Source organism: Carcharhinus amblyrhynchos, chromosome 3 (assembly GCF_965287045.1).
Source record: "Carcharhinus amblyrhynchos chromosome 3, sCarAmb.v2.hapA, whole genome shotgun sequence".
Taxonomy (NCBI): Eukaryota; Metazoa; Chordata; class Chondrichthyes; order Carcharhiniformes; family Carcharhinidae; genus Carcharhinus; species Carcharhinus amblyrhynchos.
In genome coordinates, this window is record NC_137326.1 from 138,659,412 (window position 1) to 138,678,847 (window position 19,436).

Here is a 19,436-nt window from a genome sequence, read left to right on the forward strand (position 1 = left end):
TCTGCCCACAGGTACACATGTTTTCGAGTGGCCTCTGTGAAATAATTTGTAGTCATTTGCACCCATGCAGGTCTTTGTGCTCAGGATTAGTGAGGAAGCAAATGAGCAGCAGCAATCAGAGCTAGGCTTGGTGCAAATGGAGTGCCAAGAATGTGGGGTGGCACAGTGGTTAACATTGCTGCCTCACGGCACCAGGGACCTGGGTTCAATTCCTGGCGTGGGTCACTGTCTGTATGGAATCTGCACTTTCCCCCGTGTCTGCGTGGGTTTCCTCTAGATGTTTCGGTTTCCTCCCACAGTCCAACGATGCGCAGGTTAGATGGATTGATCATACTAAAATGCCCCTTAGTGTTAGGGGAACTAGCTAGGGTACATATATGGGGTTATGGGCTGGATGGGGCTTGTGGTCAGTGCAGACTCGATGGGATGAATGGCCTCCTTCTGCACTACAGGATTCTATGATTTTATGAAAGGCCAATGCCAAAACATCACATCAAGGATGGACAAAATGCAATGAGAAGCAAACTCAGCCATCTTACTGATATTTGCAATAGCTGTTTTATTTAAAGTATTAAAACACTGCTGAGGGGGGGAGGGATAGTGAGGAAAGGGGGTGAAAGTGAGGGGGGCATAGTTGGGGAATGCAAGGCATGGCATAGTGGGGGTGGGGCGGAGCAGGGTTTGAAATGCGTGTACTTTAATGCGAGGAGTATTCGCAATAAAGTGGATGAACTTGCAGCGTGGATCAGTACCTGGGACTTTGATGTTGTGGCCATTTCTGAGACATGGATAGAGCAGGGTCAGGAATGGATGTTGCAGGTTCCGGGGTACAAATGCTTTAGTCGGAGTAGAGAAGAAGGTAGAAGGGGGGGTGGGGTAGCATTGCTAGTCAAGGACTGTATCACAGTGTCGGAGAGAAAGTTTGATGAGGACTTGTCAGTTGATGTAGTATGGGCGGAGATTAGAAATAGGAGAGGAGAGGTCACCCTGTTGGGAGTCTTTTATAGACCTCCTAAAAGTTCTAGAGAGGTTGAGGAAAGGATTGCGGAGACAATCCTGGTTAGGAGTGAAAGTAATAGGGTAATTGTTATGGGGGACTTTAACTTTACGAATATTGATTGGAGTTGCTATAGTTCTAGCTCGCTAGAGGGGTCAGTGTTTGTACAAAGCGTGCAGGAAGGTTTTTTGTCTCAGTATGTAGACAGGCCAACTAGAGGTGAGGCTATATTGGATTTGGTGCTGGGAAATGAGCCAGACCAGGTTCTAGACTTGGAAGTTGGTGTGCATTTTGGTGATAGTGACCACAATTCGGTTACGTTCACCTTAGTGATGGGAAGAGATAGGCATGAACCTCGGGTCAGCAATTTTAGCTGGGGTAAGGGCGATTATGACGCTATCAGGAGTGAATTAGGAAGCATGGATTGGATTAGGGGATTACAGGGACTGGGAACGTCTGAAATGTGGAGTTTTTTCAAGGAGCAGCTACTGCGAGTCCTTGATAGGTATGTCCCTGTCAGGCATGGTGGATTTGGTAGATCTAGGGAACCGTGGTGCACTAAAAGAGTTGAGTCGATGGTTAAAAAGAAAAAGGAGGCTTATGTTCGGATGAGATTGGAGGGCTCAGATAGTGCACTAGAAAGCTTTAGATTGGCTAGGAGGGAGTTGAAGAGTGAGTTGAGAAGGGCTAAAAGAGGACATGAGAAGACTTTGGCTGATAGGATTAAGGAGAATCCTAAGGCGTTCTATAGGTATGTCAAGAACAGAAGGTTGGTCAGGGCAAGATTAGGGCCAGTTACAGACAGCAGGGGGAAGTTGTGTGTGGAACCCGAGGAGATTGGAGAAGTATTGAACCAATATTTCTCTTCGGTGTTCACGCAGGGGGACATGAATATAGCTGAGGAGGACATTGGGTTGCAGGGGTGTAAAATAGACAGTATTACGGTTGATAAAGAGGATGTGCTGGAAATTCTTGAGGGGCTGAAAATAGATAAGTCCCCTGGTCCGGATGGGATCTACCCTAGGATTCTCTGGGAGGCTAGAGAGGTGATTGCAGAGCCTCTGGCTCAGATCTTCAGGTCGTCATTGGTCTCTGGTGTAGTCCCGGAGGATTGGAGGATAGCGAATGTTGTCCCATTGTTTAAGAAGGGGAACAGAGACTTTGCCGGGAATTATAGACCGGTGAGTCTTACTTCTGTTGTGGGCAAGGTTTTAGAAAAAATTATTAGGGATAGGATTTATAGTTATTTGGAGTGTAATGAATTGATTAGAAATAGTCAGCATGGTTTTGTAGCGGGTAGGTCGTGCCTTACTAACCTTATTGAGTTTTTTGAGAAGGTGACCAAAGAGGTGGATGGGGGTAAGGCAGTTGACGTGGTATACATGGATTTTAGTAAGGCGTTCGATAAGGTTCACCATGGTAGGCTTCTGCAGAAAATGCAGATGTATGGGATTGTGGGTAATCTAGGAAGTTGGATCAGGAATTGGCTATCAGATAGGAGACAGAGGGTGGTGGTGGATGGTAAATATTCATCATGGAGTGCAGTTACGAGTGGTGTGCCTCAGGGATCTGTTTTGGGGCCACTGTTGTTTGTAATTTTTATTAATGATCTGGATGAGGGTATAGTTGGGTGGATTAGTAAATTTGCTGATGACACCAAAGTTGGAGGTGTGGTAGATTGTGAGGAAGGGTGTCATAGTCTGCAGGGAGACTTAGATAGGTTGCAGAGCTGGGCCGAGAGGTGGCGGATGGAATTTAATGCGGAGAAGTGTGAGGTAATTCACTTTGGTAGGAGCAACAGATGTGTCGAGTATAGGGCTAATGGGAGGACTTTGAATAGTGTGGATGAACAGAGGGATCTAGGTGTGTGTGTACATAGATCCCTGAAAGTTGGGAATCAAGTAGATAAGGTTGTCAAGAAGGCGTACGGTGTCTTGGCGTTTATTGGTAGGGGGATTGAATTTAGGAGTCGCAGTGTAATGTTGCAACTGTACACTACTCTAGTGCGGCCGCACTTGGAGTACTGTGTGCAGTTCTGGTCCCCGCATTACAAGAAGGATGTGGAGGCGTTGGAGAGGGTGCAGAGGAGGTTTACTAGGATGTTGCCTGGTATGGTGGGGAGGTCCTATGAGGAGAGACTGAGGGATCTAGGGTTGTTTTCGTTGGAAAGAAGGCGGCTAAGAGGGGATCTTATTGAAACATATAAGATAATTAGAGGTTTAGATAGGGTGGATAGTGATAGCCTTTTTCCTCGGATGGAGAAAGCTAGCACGAGGGGGCATGGCTTTAAATTAAGGGGGGGTAGCTACAGGACGGATGTCAGGGGTAGGTTCTTTACCCAGCGGGTGGTGAGGGATTGGAATGCCCTGCCTGCTGCAGTTGTAAATGCGTCTAGTTTGGGGGCGTTTAAGAGATCTCTGGATAGGTTTATGGACGAAAAGGGATTGGTATAGGCTAGTGGGTCATTGTTTTTGTAACTGGTCGGCGCAACATCGTGGGCCGAAGGGCCTGTTCTGCGCTGTAATGTTCTATGTTCTATGTTCTATGATATGCAGTACTTGCATTATGATATTTGATATGAATTATACTTTGGGTGGGATCTGTGATTACTAACCCATTCAAAGAGATGTCCTTCAACCAAAATGTTTGAGAACTCCTGATCTGTGCAGCGGTAAAGCACCTCTCTTACCCACTCCACCTTTACTCGCTTGGCAGACTCTACAAGCTGAAATCTCTTCAAACTAAAAACTGGGAAGACAGTCATTACCATTGGTCCGAATGCAAATTCCATTGCCAACTCATCCCTAGCAACTGTACGATGCTGAACCAGAGTGTTCTAAAACCTGGGGTCAGACGATTCCAAAGTGATGTTCAGGCACTTGTCCACATCACAGAGCGAATCCTACTCCCCTAATTGATCCCCGCAGTCTGGCATGTTTAATTCCTTCAGGTGTTCACCAAGGTTCTCAGAAGACTAAGGAAATTTGGCATGTCAGCTATGACTCTCAGCAGTTTTTACAAATGCACCATAGAAAGCATTCTTTAAGGTTGTATTACATCTTGGTATGGCTCCTGCTCTGCCCAAGACCACAAGGAACTACAAAAGATCGTGAATGCAACTCAATCCATCAAACAAACCAGCCTCCCATCCACTGGCTCTGTCTATACTTCCTGCTGCCTCAGCAAAGCAACCAGCACAATTAAGGATCCCACACATCCCGGACATTCTCTCTTTCACCTTCTTCCATCGGGAAAAAGATACAAAAGTCTGAGGTCACGTACCAACCAACTCAGGAACAGCTTCTTCCCTGCTGTCAGACTTTTGAATGGACCTATCTGGCGTTAAGTTGATTTTTCACTACACCCTAACTATGATTGTAACACTACATTCTGCACTATCGCGTTTCCTTCTCTATGAATGGTATGATTTGTCTATATAGTGCGCAAGAAACAATACTTTTCACTGCATGTTAATACATGTGACAATAATAAATAAAATATTTTGCATTTGCAATAATTGATTACTTCTGCTTCCACTACCTGTATGGGCAGAGAATTCCACATCATTATCAACTGCTGCATAAATAAATTCCTCAGCACATTCCCACAGCATCTTTTGCCCAAAATCTTAAACCTGTGTCACCTAATCCTTTTCCATCAGCGGATAAGGATGAGTTTCTCCTCATTGACCTTATTCAAACCTTTCATAATCTTGTACACCTGTACCAAATCTCCCCTCAATCTCTTTGACTCCAAGGAGACCAATTCAGCCTTTTCAATGTAATGTTGTAGCTAAAAAGCCCCACATCTCTGCTAAATCCCACCATCACCTCAGGAGCCTCCACATCTTCCCTAATATGTGACGACCAGAATTGGATGCTATAGTTGGAGTCTATGAAGGTTCAACATATCAACACAACCACCCATTTTTCTCTTCAAATGTCGCCCAACTCTGCTTGTGCCACATCACACCTGCGACTGAAAACCTCATTGGTGGCTTTATTACTTCTTGGTTTGACAATTCCAATACAGTCCTGATCTACCTCCCACATTCTACCCTCCATAATTTTGAGATTATCCTAAACTCTGCTGCCCAGACATTATTTGCACCAAGTCTCATTCCCCCATCACTCCTGTGTTCATGTCATGGTCAAGCAAAGGCCTAGTTTTAAAATCTGACCCTGTTTGTAAACCTCCCCATTGCCTCACTAAGCTCCTCCAAATACACGAATCCCTGAGATATCTCTGCTAATCTTAATCTAGCCTCTAGAAAACAGATAAGTTTTAGTTGGTTGAAGTTCAGCTATCTGGGCCTTAAAGTAAAGAAGTTGCTCCCTCAACCCTTCCATGTCACTCATATTCTTCCCTCTTTAAGACAGTTCTTAAAAACTGCCTTTGATCAAGCTTTTGGCCATCTACTTTATATGGATCATTGTCCATTTTGCTTCAAATGTACCTATGCAGCATCTTTAGATGCTTTATTATGTTGAAGGCAACAAATAAATACAAATTATTACTGTTGTAAAAACATGGGACCCCAGTAGAACAGAGGACGGTCTTCCATGACCTAATGGTCAAGGGAAAGGTCGTGATGTGGAGATGCTGATGTTGGACTGGGGTAAACACAGTAAGAAGTCTCACAAAACCAGGTTAAAGTCCAACAGGTTTATTTGGTAGTAAATGCCATTTACAACCAAATAAACCTGTTAGGCTTTAACCTGATATTACAAGGACCAGAGCATCCTACACACAACTATCTTAATACAGGTCATAGGAATTGCTAAACAAAAATAAATCAAAGTCCATCTAATTTGCTCATCATCCAGTAATCACATGATACAGTAATGGTTGGATAACATGTCAATCAATCTCTATCAATTAGCCTCAAATACATTGTGTTCAGCAGGTGCAATACTCACCTGTCTCCATAGGAGACATCGAAATTCTCAATCTTAATATCATACGACTTGTTCTTTCCTGAAGCTTCCAAACGGCTTTCCTTCTTATTGGAAGCTTGGCTGGCTGAGGCTTCCTCAAGTACCCTGGAGCAAATCATAAAGCATAAATTTTTGGCCAAAGTCCAACACATCAAAAAAGCTATAATTGCCCAGCATCATTCACAGAATTGTGTGTCATGGACTATAATTACAAGAAGGATCTTATTAATGGGCCATTCTTGGAAGTGATGTGTCGATGCCCACAATTCCCAACATTGTGGATTGCTGACCTCACTTACCACTATATCACTTGGTGAATAGCTCTTCCAGTTGTCCTGGACAAATAGAAGCTTTTCTTGTTTGAGATGTTGGAAATATATTACTACTTTAAGATGCTGATGCATTCTGATGTTCTGGTTGTTGTCGTCTTTCTTTTAGAAGAGTAACATCCACTGTTACCACATTTTGGATTATTTCTGGGGCACAGGAAGTCTGACATTTGCCCAGGTTGATGGTTCTTTGAACTGCTTCAGCGTAGAGTGTTGGCTCCATTCATCTGCGTGGGAATTGGTCACAGATCTCCAAAATGAAAGATCAGTTTGGTAAAGATGTGTTACTGATATAAATATTATTCTGTTCCTTACTCATTATTAAAAATTAATATCGGGTACCAGACTAGCACAAGAGATGACCATTTGGTCCTTATTGCCAGTGATGAACTTTACTTACAACCTCTATGATTTTCATAACTTTCTAATGAAATAATTATCAAACACCTTTTAGTGCCATATTTGATTTAGTATTAATCACAATTTGTGGTGAGGCATTCCACATTCCAATAGTTCTTTGCAAGAACAAGTTTCTTCCAATTTTCCCCTTTACTGAGTGCTTCTTTTGAGATTCTGGCCTTATGGCTTGGATATTTGACTCTTAATCACCAACCCTTCTTCTTGCTACCCCATGTTCATTGCTACTATAGTAAGAAGTCTCAACACCAGGTTAGAGTCCAACCAGTTTGTGATAGTAATCCGACAAGCTTTCGGAAATGGTGTTCCTTCATCAGGTGTGTGGATCCTTTCACACACCTGACAAAGGAACACCGTTTCCGAAAGCTTGTGGGTTGGACTCTAACCTGGTGTTGTGAGACTTCTTACTGTGTTTACCCCAGTCCAACGCTGGCATCTCTACATCATTACTATCGTAGCCAAGTCTCTTTCATCATCACTGTCATGACCCCCGTCAGGAAAATCACACTACAGCCCCAGTGGCAATCTCTGATGTTCTTTAGACTTTTGTTTCCTCCTTACTCCATTATAGGTTCCCTCATAACTCCCTGTTCAAATCTTTCCCACTTACTAGGTAAGGGGCAGCGCTCTGAAAGCTAGTAGCTTTTGCCACCAAATAAACCTGTTGGACATTAACCTGGTGTGTGAGACTTCTTACGGTCAGTCCAACGCCGGCATCTCCGCATCAAATCTTTCCAATCCAGCTTCCACAGCATTAAGAGACCAAACAGAAGTCAGGAGCAATAGTGTTGCTGTGGTTCATTATCCTTTCTCGTCATCTCTGCAGCCTTTCACATGATCGCTGACACCATTCTCTCTGCTGACTCTCCTTCGTTGGCTAGCTCCATGTGATTGTCCTTGCTTGGTAGCGCTCTTACCAATATCAAACATCTTGTGCCATGGCTTCCTTTCTACACTGAGATCAAACTCACTTGTGACTGTACTGTCAGGCTGGTCACTCCAGATTGCCTAACTTTCCTGTCTGGGACCTGTCTCTCCTCTAAAAAAAAACTGATTTGTAATCTACAGGTTTAAATTATGTGATCTGTTCACATTTGTTTCTTTTACACCAAGAGTAGGGAGCACATGGGAATTCAGCAATCTAAAGACAGTACTGATTGTGTCTCTTCTACCACTGGGTAATATTCTATTGTGTGCACACAAAATCTCACAATTTGACTCATGGGTCTGTGAATGGTGCTGACCATGAGAAAAATGTCTGGCAGAATCCTAAAGTCAAGCAGTGCAGGGTGTCTAATTTAGACTGCATGGCTCAGTGTCACATCAGGCAATGCATACAAACACAAGCCACAGGGAGTACGAGATATTCACTTACGGTTATTAATGAGGAAAAGAAGAATGTTTAGATCAGTAACACACATTTACCACATTATCCTTTCATCTTGGAGATCTGCAGCTGATTCCAGCTTGGATTAATGGAACAAACATCCTATGTTGAAAAGTTCAAAGAATCAGCAACCCGAATAAGTCTTGAACTCCCCAGTGCCCCAGAAATAATCCAAAAATTTGGCGCCATGAGTGACCAACAAGCTTACTCGTTTAAAATAAAGAACAAAAAGAAACATCAACATCTTCGAACAGGAATGTTTATCCAACATCTCGTGCAAGAAAGCTCTGAAAGTGTCAGCTCAGAAGCCACATCAAAGCCAGCAGCTCCAGAACAAACTATGCTTCAAAGGAGTCTTTGAAGTTTATCCATTAACCCTGTGCAATTTGACGGTTGATAGGGCAAAAATCGTTTGAGCAGTCCATCTAAGAGAGGAAAATGAAATGACATGCGACAGTCTACCCATTTTTAGCATTCAAATCTCAGAGATATTTCCATTTCATATGTCACTTGAAAACAAGGTGACATTTTCAACTAGCATTGAGGAACTGCATACATTGTAAAAATACACAAAACAAATAAAACCACATGTCTATTCATTATAATACCAATATAAATGGAATTTTAACAAAACAAACTGACTTTCTACAGTTGAGAGAGAGCCAATGAAGGGGAACACCGTATCTTACAAATTTTTCAATCAAATCAGCAAGATTCTAGACCCTTCCCTCATGACCAATATCACAGACAAGACTTTGGACTAAAATGTTCCACTCATTCCTTTCTGGAACAGTGGAGCCAGATTTTGTGCCAGCAACAGTGGGAATGGGAAGATGACACAGCACAATTGCAGGTCCTGCTGGGTGATTTCAAAGAGGCAGAACATGTGCTTCAAGGAGCTGAAATAAGGCCGTGGTTTGTTTATTTTTGGTGAGAAAACATTTTTTTTTAAAAAATGCACTAAACTCCCTGTGCTGTGTCCTTCTTTACACTACTGCACCAATGTTACGCTTTGACAGGTGAATAAGCACAACCTGGAGCTGACGCCAAGTCAACTTTTCCTCTCCTTGCAAGCAGTGCCTGTTTCTGGCCTGCTGCTTTGCCACAACAGCAGGGCTGAAATGAGTGATGACCTGGCACTTGACAGGACCTGTAACACTGACCAGTTAGGAGCAATAGTATCAAACAGCTGGGCCTGAAACAACACTGCTAACAATTTGTTGGCAATACAGAAAAACGTGAAGGTTATCTACTTTGGATCTGAGAAAAATAAGTTGATTATTTTCTTCATGGTGAGAGACCTGGAACTGGAAAGGAGCTATTGGAATTGGGTATCCATTGTCATAAATAACAAAGCTCTTGCAGAGGCACAAAGCATGTTCCTGAAAATAACTGAAAAGGCTAAAGGAACGTTTGTTCAAGGGGGTTTGAAAACAACTGCAAAATTATGCTTCAGTTACGCCTTAGTCAAACTCCATCTGGAGTATTGGATTCAGTTCTGGACTCGCAACTTTAGATAGATATATTGGTCTTTGAAAGTGGAACATATCTTAAAGGGTTGTATCAGGAAGGCAGCTAGTGTAGATGTGGTTTGTATTCCCTTCAGTTTCGTGGTTGAGTGATAATTGAAATCCTGGTATTTGAGATGAAAGCGATTCAATAAGGTAAATGCAGTGAATGCTATTTTCTCTGATGTGGGAATCCAGACTAAGAGAACATAATCTTACAATTGGAGCTTGGCCATTCAGGACTGAAACCAAGAAGCAATTTTTCACACAATGGACAATGGGAAGCTGGTAGGCTTTCCCTCAAAAGGTGGTGGATTATGGGTCAATTCAGAGTTTGACATATCAAATAATATTTGTTCACTAAGGATTCAAGGAAGGTGCAGAAAAGGCTGGTAAACAGAGCTGAGATTCAAAACAATCATGATGGAACTGAACAGCAGGACAGGCTGAGGACTGGCTGACTGTCTCTGATTCCTGTGATTTTAGAACAGGTCAATTATGTTTTAGATTTAGTATTTTCCAGAACTGAAATTTAGCATAGTTGAGCACCATTTACTGAGCAGAAAATAGAAAAAACTTTTACAAGGTTGAAGAACCTCAGGTTTTTAAAATGAACTTTTCCTGCTCCACGTACACGCAATATGGGCAGCACAGTCGCAGAGTGGTTCACACGCCTGCATCAGAGTGCAAGGGACCCAGGTTCAATTCTGACCTTGGGTGATCTTAAGGTTTGTTACTCTGAAGGCTAAATGGTCTCCTTCTGCACTGTAGGAATTTTATGATTATTAGCAGCTAAGCTCTGCTTTCTACTCAGCCTATTTCCTCAGTTCCAGCAACCAAGCATACGCACAAATTCCCACACTTACAAAGGACCTGCTGTCTTCTGTGAGCTCTTCTCTGTTCTCTTTTCTTGCTTTGCTTTTAACCGGGCTTCTGCTTTTTCCAGTTTCTTAGCATCTACTGTCTGAAATCACAATGCAAAAACAGGCGAAAGTGAAATTCTTCGCTTGGCTTTAGATATTCTTCAAGTTATGTTACTAACTGAAACCTGGATAATCTGAATACTTTATTCCTTCCCAACTCTCCTCCTCCTAACTCTAAATCTTTCTCTCATATCCCTGAAGATAATCTCCTCTCCTGGATACATAACTGTATTTAACCCTCAAGCAAGTAGCTATTTTTCATGCACTACTCTGGGCACTAGGTTTTGATAGGCTATTTGACAAGGAGGGATTCAGAAAGGAAACTCAATCATGGCAGGAAGTGTCCTCATTGATTCATCCTAATGGAAAGTGTCAATGAGGAAGCAAGTAAGAATCTCGCCTTGAGTTTTTCCTCCTTAATCCTGGATCCTTTTTAAAAAAATTGTTCATGGGGTGTGGGCGTTGCTGGCTGACAACATTTTATTGTCCATCCCTAAGGATATTTAAGAATCAATCACATTGCTGTGGCCTGGTGTCACATGTAGGCCAGACCAGGTAAGGACACCAGATTTCCTTCCCTAAAGAACATTCATGAACCAGATTTTTTTTTTACGACAACTGACAATGGTTTCATCTTTTAAATCTGGACTTTTAATTCCAGATTTTTATTGAATTCAAATGTCATCATCTGCCATGGTGGGAGACCATTACCTTGATTGTCTGGGTTATTAGTCCAGTGAGAATACCACTATGCCACTGCCTCCCCCAAGGCCAACTGAAGCATTCAACTTTGCTTTCATCATTAAGGAGGTTATAGCAGGATGCTTAGAAAATCATTGTGTGATCAGGCAGAATCAATGGTTTCTCTTTGTGAAAGGGAAATTGTGTTTAACTATTTCATAGAATTCTTCAAGAAAGGATATTGGAAAAGGGGGAACTTAGATTTCCAAAAGCAATTTGATAAGGTATTACATCAAAGGTTACTACACAAGAGAACACAGTGTAGGGGGTAACATATTAGCATGGAAAAAGGATTGGTTAGCTAACAAGAAGCCGAGAGTAGGGATGAATGGGTCTTTTCAGGATTGGTCAGCTATAACTTGTAGAGTGCCACAGGGCTCAGGCTTCAACAACTTAAAATCTACATCAGTGGCTTGGAATAAGGAATCCAGTGTCTGGTAGTTAAATATACTGATGACACCAAGGTGGTTAGGAAAGTAAGGAGGTAGAGAGTCTGCAAAATGACATAGGCAAACTAAATGAATGGGCAAAAATTTGGCAGGTGGAGAATGAGAAAAAATATGAACTTGTCCAGTTTGGCAGGAAGATTAGAAAAGCAGTAAACTATTTAATTGGAGAGAGATTGCAGAACTTGGTGGTACAGAGGTTCTGGGTGTCCTGCCATGTGAATCATAGTTAATATACAGATACAGCAAGTGATTAGAAAGGCAAATAGAAGTAGGGTACTTATTGCAGGCGAGAGGAATATCAAAGAAGGAAAGCTTTACTGCAGCTGTACAAAGCATTGATGAGACTACACCTGGAATACTATACAGTCCCTTTTTTGAAAAAGTCAGTAAAGTTTCACTCAATCCATTTCTGGAATGAGGGGCTTATCTTATGAGGAAATATTGAACAATTTGGGCCTGTACCTGCTGGAGTTAAGAATGAGAGGCGATCTTATTGAAACATATAAGATTCTGAGGGGACGTGATAGGATGGATACTAGAATGATGTCCCCATTTGTGGGATAAGATGAGAACTAGGATCAAGAGGTCTCTCTCTTTTAACACCGAGATGAAAAGAAAGTTTTTTTTTTCTGGGAGTCATTAGCATGCAGAATTCTCTTGAGAAGAACAGTGGTGACTAGGTTGTTGAATTTATTCAAAGCAGAGTTAGGTAGAATTTTGACAGACAAGGAAGTCAAAGGGTATGGGTAGCAAAAGGAAAGTAGAAACAAAACCATAACGAAATGAGGAGGAACTTCTTCACTCAAAGGGTGGTGAATCTCTGGAATTCTCAGCCCATTGAAGTGGTGGAGGCTACCTCGCTAAATATATTTAAGTCACGGGTAGATAGGTTTTTGGTAGGCAAGGGAATTAAGGGTTATGGGGAGAAAGCAGGAAAGTGGAACTGATCCACTTCAGATCAGCCATGATCTTATTGAATGGCGGGGCAGGCTCGAAGGGCTAGATGGCCCACTCCTGCTCCTATTTCTTATGTTCTTAAATCAGCCGTGATCTTGTTGAATGGGAAAGCAGGCAAAAAGGACTGATTGGCCTATCCCCCCTCCTCAGTTTAATGTTCCTATATCTAATTAATAGTAGCATCCTATTTGAATGATTGCTTCCAGGCTATGGCAAACCTGTGCAATTTCCTTGCTAAGGGAAATCATGAGTATACAGTGGAGCCCTGCAAGCTCATGCAGAGACACAAAGTGGCCAGAGCTGTTACAGGTAATGGAAAGAATTGCAATAACATAGGTGAGACACTAACGCTGGTGCTTATAATTTAATTATATTGTAATATTAAGTTCAAAAACAGCACAGGAACAGGCCCAATTAGTCTCTGCTGGTGTTTATGAGATTTCCTCCCATCCAGCATCTTACTCACGAGATAGAGGACCTAACGCTGTGACTTCCCTCTTAATAGGGGTGCCATTCTCCAGAAATTGAATATTCTCACTAATTGCGGTGAGCTGTGAACGTTGGGGAAATAAAAAAAGCAGTGTGTGTTATTTTTCATTTTATTTAATCACTTTTGCCTAGTGGTTATGAAAATGATCATATTGGCCATTTTACTGAAAAGGGGCTGCTGGAGGCAGAAGTCCACGTGATGAGTCCACTGGGAATACACTCAATGAGGAATATACCAAACCAGAGTTGGCAAACCCGTCACTCAGTGGTTTATTTTGGCAGTTTCCAAAGGACTAGGCTAGAACAAAAGGAAAATCTAATGTGGAGACTAATTGGACCTTTTAAAACTCAATCCAATTCTGGACCATAGTATTCCCTAATTGACACACACAGCTCAGCTACAGAAAGTAGCTGAGGCCAAGATGTTGTGTGATTTTAAGAAGAAATTAGATATAGCTCTTGGGGCTGAAGTGATCAAGGGATATGGGGAGAAGGGGGATGGTGGATTAAGATATTGAATTCGATGGTCAGCCATGATCAAAGTGAATGGCAGAGCAGGCTCGAAGAGCCGAATGCCTACTCCTGCTTCTATTTTCTTTGTAACCTTAGCTGGTACGAGAATTGAACTGGCACTGTTGATGTCGCTCTGCACCAGTAACCAGCCAACTGAGCTAAACTGACCTCTGTCTGCTTATATTCTAACATCTGAGCAATACTCAATTGACCTAAAAGCATTTTATGTTCCATGGCCATGAAAAGTGGTAAAAGAATTCAGTGTTACAGTTCCTTTCTAAAGCATCAATGTGCAAACTTCAGGTTCACTTCCAAATTTATTTCCAGTTGTAAACCAACTGTGGGGTTGGGTTTTGGCCCATGATTGGACATAATGAAGTGGAAAACAGGGTTAATTTTCAGTCAATTACAGATTAAACCAGCAGGGAATTTTAATGAATGCTTTATATTCCAGCAGTTCATCTACAACACAAGAGAAGTCTCTGTGCTCTAATGAGCAATTCCTACAACACAGACTCAAACAAAGAAATAATTTTGTACAAGTGTGGACAATTAACTCTTCTCCCTGATGGCTGGGAGAAGTCTCTACAAACAACTTAGGTAGAAATCGCATGGGCCTCTGGCAAGTGTCAGTTGATCCAACTGTAACACTGGATTGTTCACGTGCCAATCCAGAGAATTTAGCACATAACCGAAGTAGGGCCGCAGTGAAGGCATGCTGCATTGTCAGACATGGTGTCTGTTTGAACAGGAAATAAACCAAACCTCTGCCTGCCATTAGAAGAGGAAGAGGCTCGTTCCCCTGGTTTTTGTATCACAATCAATGCCTCCAAAAACAGACTACCGGGACAGATATCATTGCTGTTTGTGGTACTTTATTATGCACAAAATGGCCAGCAGATTTCTCTGTGAAACAACAGAGACAATGTCTAAAAGCACATTAACTGGCTGTGAAGCACATTGGGATGTTCCAAGCATGGAAAAGGAGTTAAGTGGATTCCCCAATAGCATGAAAGTGTGGGAAGAGAGAGAGCGATTCATGCGCCAGAAGTTTCTGTCTTGATGGAGACGCAACTTGTGTGTTACAAATGTAATTTGCCACTTGTCAGCCCAAGCCAGGTTATTGTCCAGGTTTTGCTGCATTAGGACATGAACTGCTTCAGTATCTGAGACATTGCAAATTGTGCTCAATATTGTGCAGTCATCAGCAAACATCTCCACTTCTGATGTTATGATGGAAGGAAGGACATTGATGAAGCAGTTGAAGATTGGTACTTATGCCAGAATTGGGAGACCTGTCTCACAGACTAGTCAAGCAATAGATTTAACAACTCAAGACTGGGCACTGTGGACCATCAGCAACAGCAGAATTGAACTCAACCACAATATGTAATCCCACGATTCTGCATAGCTCCCACTCTGTCATTATCACTAAGCCAGGGGATCAACCCTGGTTCAATGAAGAGTGCAGGAGGGCATACCATGAGCAACAGCAGACATACCTAATAATGAGGTATCAATCTGGGGAAGCTACAACATAGGACTACTATCAAAAAGCATTAGGAGTAATAGACAGGGTGAGGCATTTCCACAACCAGTAGGTTACATCTAAGCTCTGCAATCCTGCCACATTCAGTTGTGAATGGTGCTGGATAATTAAGTAACTCACTGGAGGAGAAGGCTCCACAAATATGCACATCAATGATGGCTGAGCCCAGCACGTCAGTGGAAAAGAAAAGGATGAAGCGTTCGCAACAATCTTCAACCAGAAATGCCAAGTAGATGATCCATCTCACCATCCTCCACAGGTTCCCAATATCACAGATGTCAGTCTTTAGCAAATTTGATTCTGATATCCAGGTGCTCTGGTTTCCTCGCACTCCTTGTGATATCCAGAAATAGGTGAAGAAGCTAGATACTACAAAGGCAATGGGCCCTGACAAGAATCCAGCAATAAAACTGAAGACTTGTGCTCCAGAACTTGTAGCTGTTCCAGCATTGTTACAACACCAGCATCCTTCCGGCAATGTGGATAATTGCCCAGATGTGCCTTGTACACAAGAAATAGGACAAATCCAACCTGGTCAAATATGGCCCATCGGTCTACCCTCGGTCATCAGTCAAGGGCAACTAGGCATGGGCAATAAATGCTGGCCTCACCAGCAACGCACATATCGTGGCACGGTAGCACAGTGGTTAGCACAGCACCAGGAATCTGGTTTGATTTCTGGCTTCGGTCTGTGTGAAGTCTGCATGTTCTACCCTTGTCTGCGTGGTTTCCTCCAGATGCTCTGGTTTGCCCCCGCAATCCAAAATGACATGCTGGTTAGATGCATTGACCATACTAAATTCTCCCTTGGTGTATCTGAACATGAGTCAGAGTGTGGTGATTAGTGGATTTTCACAGTAACATCATTGCTGTGTTAATGTAAGCCTATCTTGTGACACTAATACATAAACTTTATAACTTATCTAGTAAATGAATTTTATAAAAAGTGTTACTATCCTCCTCCTTACTTTGAGATTATGTCTGATTTACCCAAGTCCAGGTCATTAACCTATATATAAAACTGATCAGTGGTTCCAATAGCGCTCCTCAAGGGTGATTTTACACTCAGTGCCTTGATGGGCTCATGTTCCAAATATTGACGGTCGGCTACAGGACTTAGAATGTCAACACAGCTTTGACTTTCACTCAATTATTCTCAAAGGCAGCAATCTACTCAAAGTGTATTAACATAGGCAGCAGTCTATCCTTAATAATGCCTTAACTCACTGTGCCCAAATCCCTTCTCATCATCCAGATTCCTTTCGCATCTTCGGTCTTGTAGTCTGCATCCAGCATTTCAAAAAAAAAACAAGAAGAAAACATTAGGCCAATATTTTCCCATGGACTCATCACACAAATTGAAAAGTTTGACATAGTGCAACATCAATGATGGCTAATGTCACTTGTGTACACTAGTGGGAGGAAGTAGGACAGCAATGAGGGTGTGGAGACTCTCTAGCCTTCAATGAAATCAGACATCCTTTATTTTGTTTTCTACATGCTAAGCCTCTGCTCAGCTACAAAGCAGCACAGAAAAGAAACAACCACCAGGCAGGTTTAGAATGTACATATGTAAATGCAAATAAAAGTGCCATGAGTAGGTATGGCGAGCTACAAACACAAATAGCCATGTGGGAATATGACACAAGAACAATGGAATGTGGCTTAAAAATGGCAAGGACTGGTTGCTTCATATTAAAGGATGCTGTGTTCAGAAAAGGTAAGGATGGAAAAAGGGATCTAGAGTTGCAGTACTGATTTGCCAGGACATCGCAGTGTTGGAAAGAGAGGATTGTCCTTGAGGGGGCAAGGACAGAAGCCATTTGGTTACAGCTGAGGATCAAGAGAATATGATCATGCTACTGGAGTTATTCTATAGGTCTCAAATAATAAAGAGAGATACAAGAGAAAATTACAGAGAAATAACAGAGAGGCAATGCAGAATGGTTCTGGCTAGACCACAACTCGAATATTTAATTCAGTTCTGGTCGCCACACTTTAGGAAAGATGGGAATGTCCTTGACAGGTGCAGGGAGATTTACCCCAGGTTCCAAGGAAAAGAGATTTTAGCAACAAAGTTAGATTGGAGAAGGTTAGGGGTTGTTGTGAGGGAGATATAATAGCGATGTACAAGGCTATTACAGTTTTGGATAATATAAACAAAGAAAAGCTATTATCATTAGCTTACAGTACAAGGATTAGGGGACACCGTTTAACATTTTGGCAGAGATGCAGAGGAGAGGTAAGGAAGAATGTTTTTTTTAAATACAACAAGTGGAATTTGCTGCTCACAAGGGTGGTGGAAACAGAGGTGAGAAATGATTTCAAAAAGAAATTGGATAGGTGCTTGATGGAAATAAATTTGCAGCACTATGGATTAGTGTAGGGGAATGGGACACTCATTTGGTCCAAAGAAAGCTAGTATGGACTTAATGGGCTGAACGGCTGCACTTGTGCCTTAAATGACTCATACTCTATAAATGATTCTGGAAGTTTTGAGCTTGACTCTCAAGTCCTCAAAATTTACTTTTTTAAACAATGTCTAATGGAGTAGAATCGGGGGTGGGGGGGGGGGGGAACGGAGGGGAGGAGGAGGAAGAGGTTAAGCTAACAGAATTTATTTAAAGTACAAGTTGAAAACCTGATTTCTCAGTTAGAACCTGCACCTAATGTGGCACTGAGGTCTACAGGCTGTACAGATCCTGAGTTAATCATTTAGGAAAGCTGATTATAATCAACCCTAGTCATCATGGTTTTATAAAACGTAAATCATGTTTGTCAAATTTTCTCAAATTCTTTTGAGAATTTAACAGGCAGAATAGAGTGAGAGGAACCTGTAGATGACACAATATAGGCATTTGACAAGGTGCCGCAGAGAGGCTGCTGCTTGAAGAAAAAGCCCATGGAATTGGAAGAAGCGTATTTAGCATGGATTGAAAACTGGCTGTCACACAGAAAAAGGAATAAATGGATCTTTTTCAGACTGGAAAGATATAACTAGTGGAGTACCACAGGGATCAGTTCTTGGCCCACAAGCATTATTTACATTAATAACATGTAGGAAGGGACAGAATGTAAGGTTTCCAGATTTGCCCACAATAGGTGGAAGGGCAGACTGTGATGAGGGCATTGTGATTCTGCAGCAGGACATAGATAGATTGGGTGACTGGGCGAAAACCTGGCAAATGGAGTTTAATGTGGGGAAATGTGAGGTCATGCAGTTTGCTAGTAGGAATCAAAAGGCAGATTATTAACTAAATGGGGAATACTGCCGGTGAGTGAGGTATAGGGAGAACTAGATGTTCCAGTGCATTAATCATAAAAAGCTAGCAGGCAGGTCCAGTAAGTAGTAAAGAAGGTAAGCACTATTTTTGCCTTTATTGCAAAGGGGCTGTGAGTTTAAAAATATGGAGGTTTTGTTGCAATTGTACAGGGTGTTGGTGAGGCCTCACGTGGAATACTGTGTACAGTTTTGGTCCCCTCATCTAAAAAAGGATATAGTGACAATGGAGACATTACAAATGAGATTCACCAGGCTAATTCCTGGGATGACAGTGCTGTTGAGACATTAAATAATCTGGGTTTGTATTCCTTGGAGTTTAGAAGAGGGGTGACCTTATTCAAACTTTTAAGATCCTGAGGGGGCTTGACAGAGTTTCGTTAAGGGGAAGTCGTGTCTGACGAATTTATTGGAGTTCTATGAGGATGTGTCTAGGGCGGTGGATAGAGGACAGCCGGTGGATGTGGTGTTTCTTGATTTTCAGAAGGCGTTTGATAAGGTGCCTCACAAGAGGTTATTACAGAAGGTCGGGGGCATGGAGTTGGGGGTAGGGTGTTAGCGTGGATAGAGGATTGGTTGTCAAATAGGAGGCAGAGAGTGGGGGTCAATGGGTGCTATTCGGATTGGCGGTTGGTGACTAGTGGAGTGCCCCAGGGGTCGGTACTGGGGCCTCAGCTATTTACCATTTATATACATGATCTGGAGGAGGGAACTGAGTGTATGGTGTCGAAATTTGCTGATGATACCAAGATTGGTGGAATGGCAAATTGTGCGGAGGGTGTGGAGAGTCTGCAGAAGGATCTAGATAGGCTGGGCGAATGGGCCAGGAACTGGCAAATGGAATTTAATGTTGGCAAATGTGAGGTTGTCCACTTTGGTAGGAATAATGGTAGGAAGGACTATTACTTACATGGTGAAAAACTGCAGCATGCGACGGTGCAGAGGGACCTTGGGGTCCTT

At 42.3% G+C, this 19,436-nt stretch overlaps 1 protein-coding gene across 3 annotated transcripts in view; it reads right to left on the minus strand.

Moving 5' to 3' along the window:
- Positions 1-19,436, minus strand: part of abcf3 (ATP-binding cassette, sub-family F (GCN20), member 3) — a 118,007-nt gene that overhangs the window by 67,342 nt on the left and 31,229 nt on the right. For all 3 annotated transcript variants that reach the window (XM_080186097.1, XM_080186096.1, XM_080186098.1), the window contains 3 exons: positions 16,424-16,479; positions 10,442-10,539; positions 5,917-6,039 (listed from right to left, as the gene is read on the minus strand). In XM_080186097.1, coding sequence (XP_080042223.1) covers positions 5,917-6,039; positions 10,442-10,539; positions 16,424-16,479 — 277 coding nt within the window. The remainder of the gene's footprint in view (positions 1-5,916; positions 6,040-10,441; positions 10,540-16,423; positions 16,480-19,436) is intronic.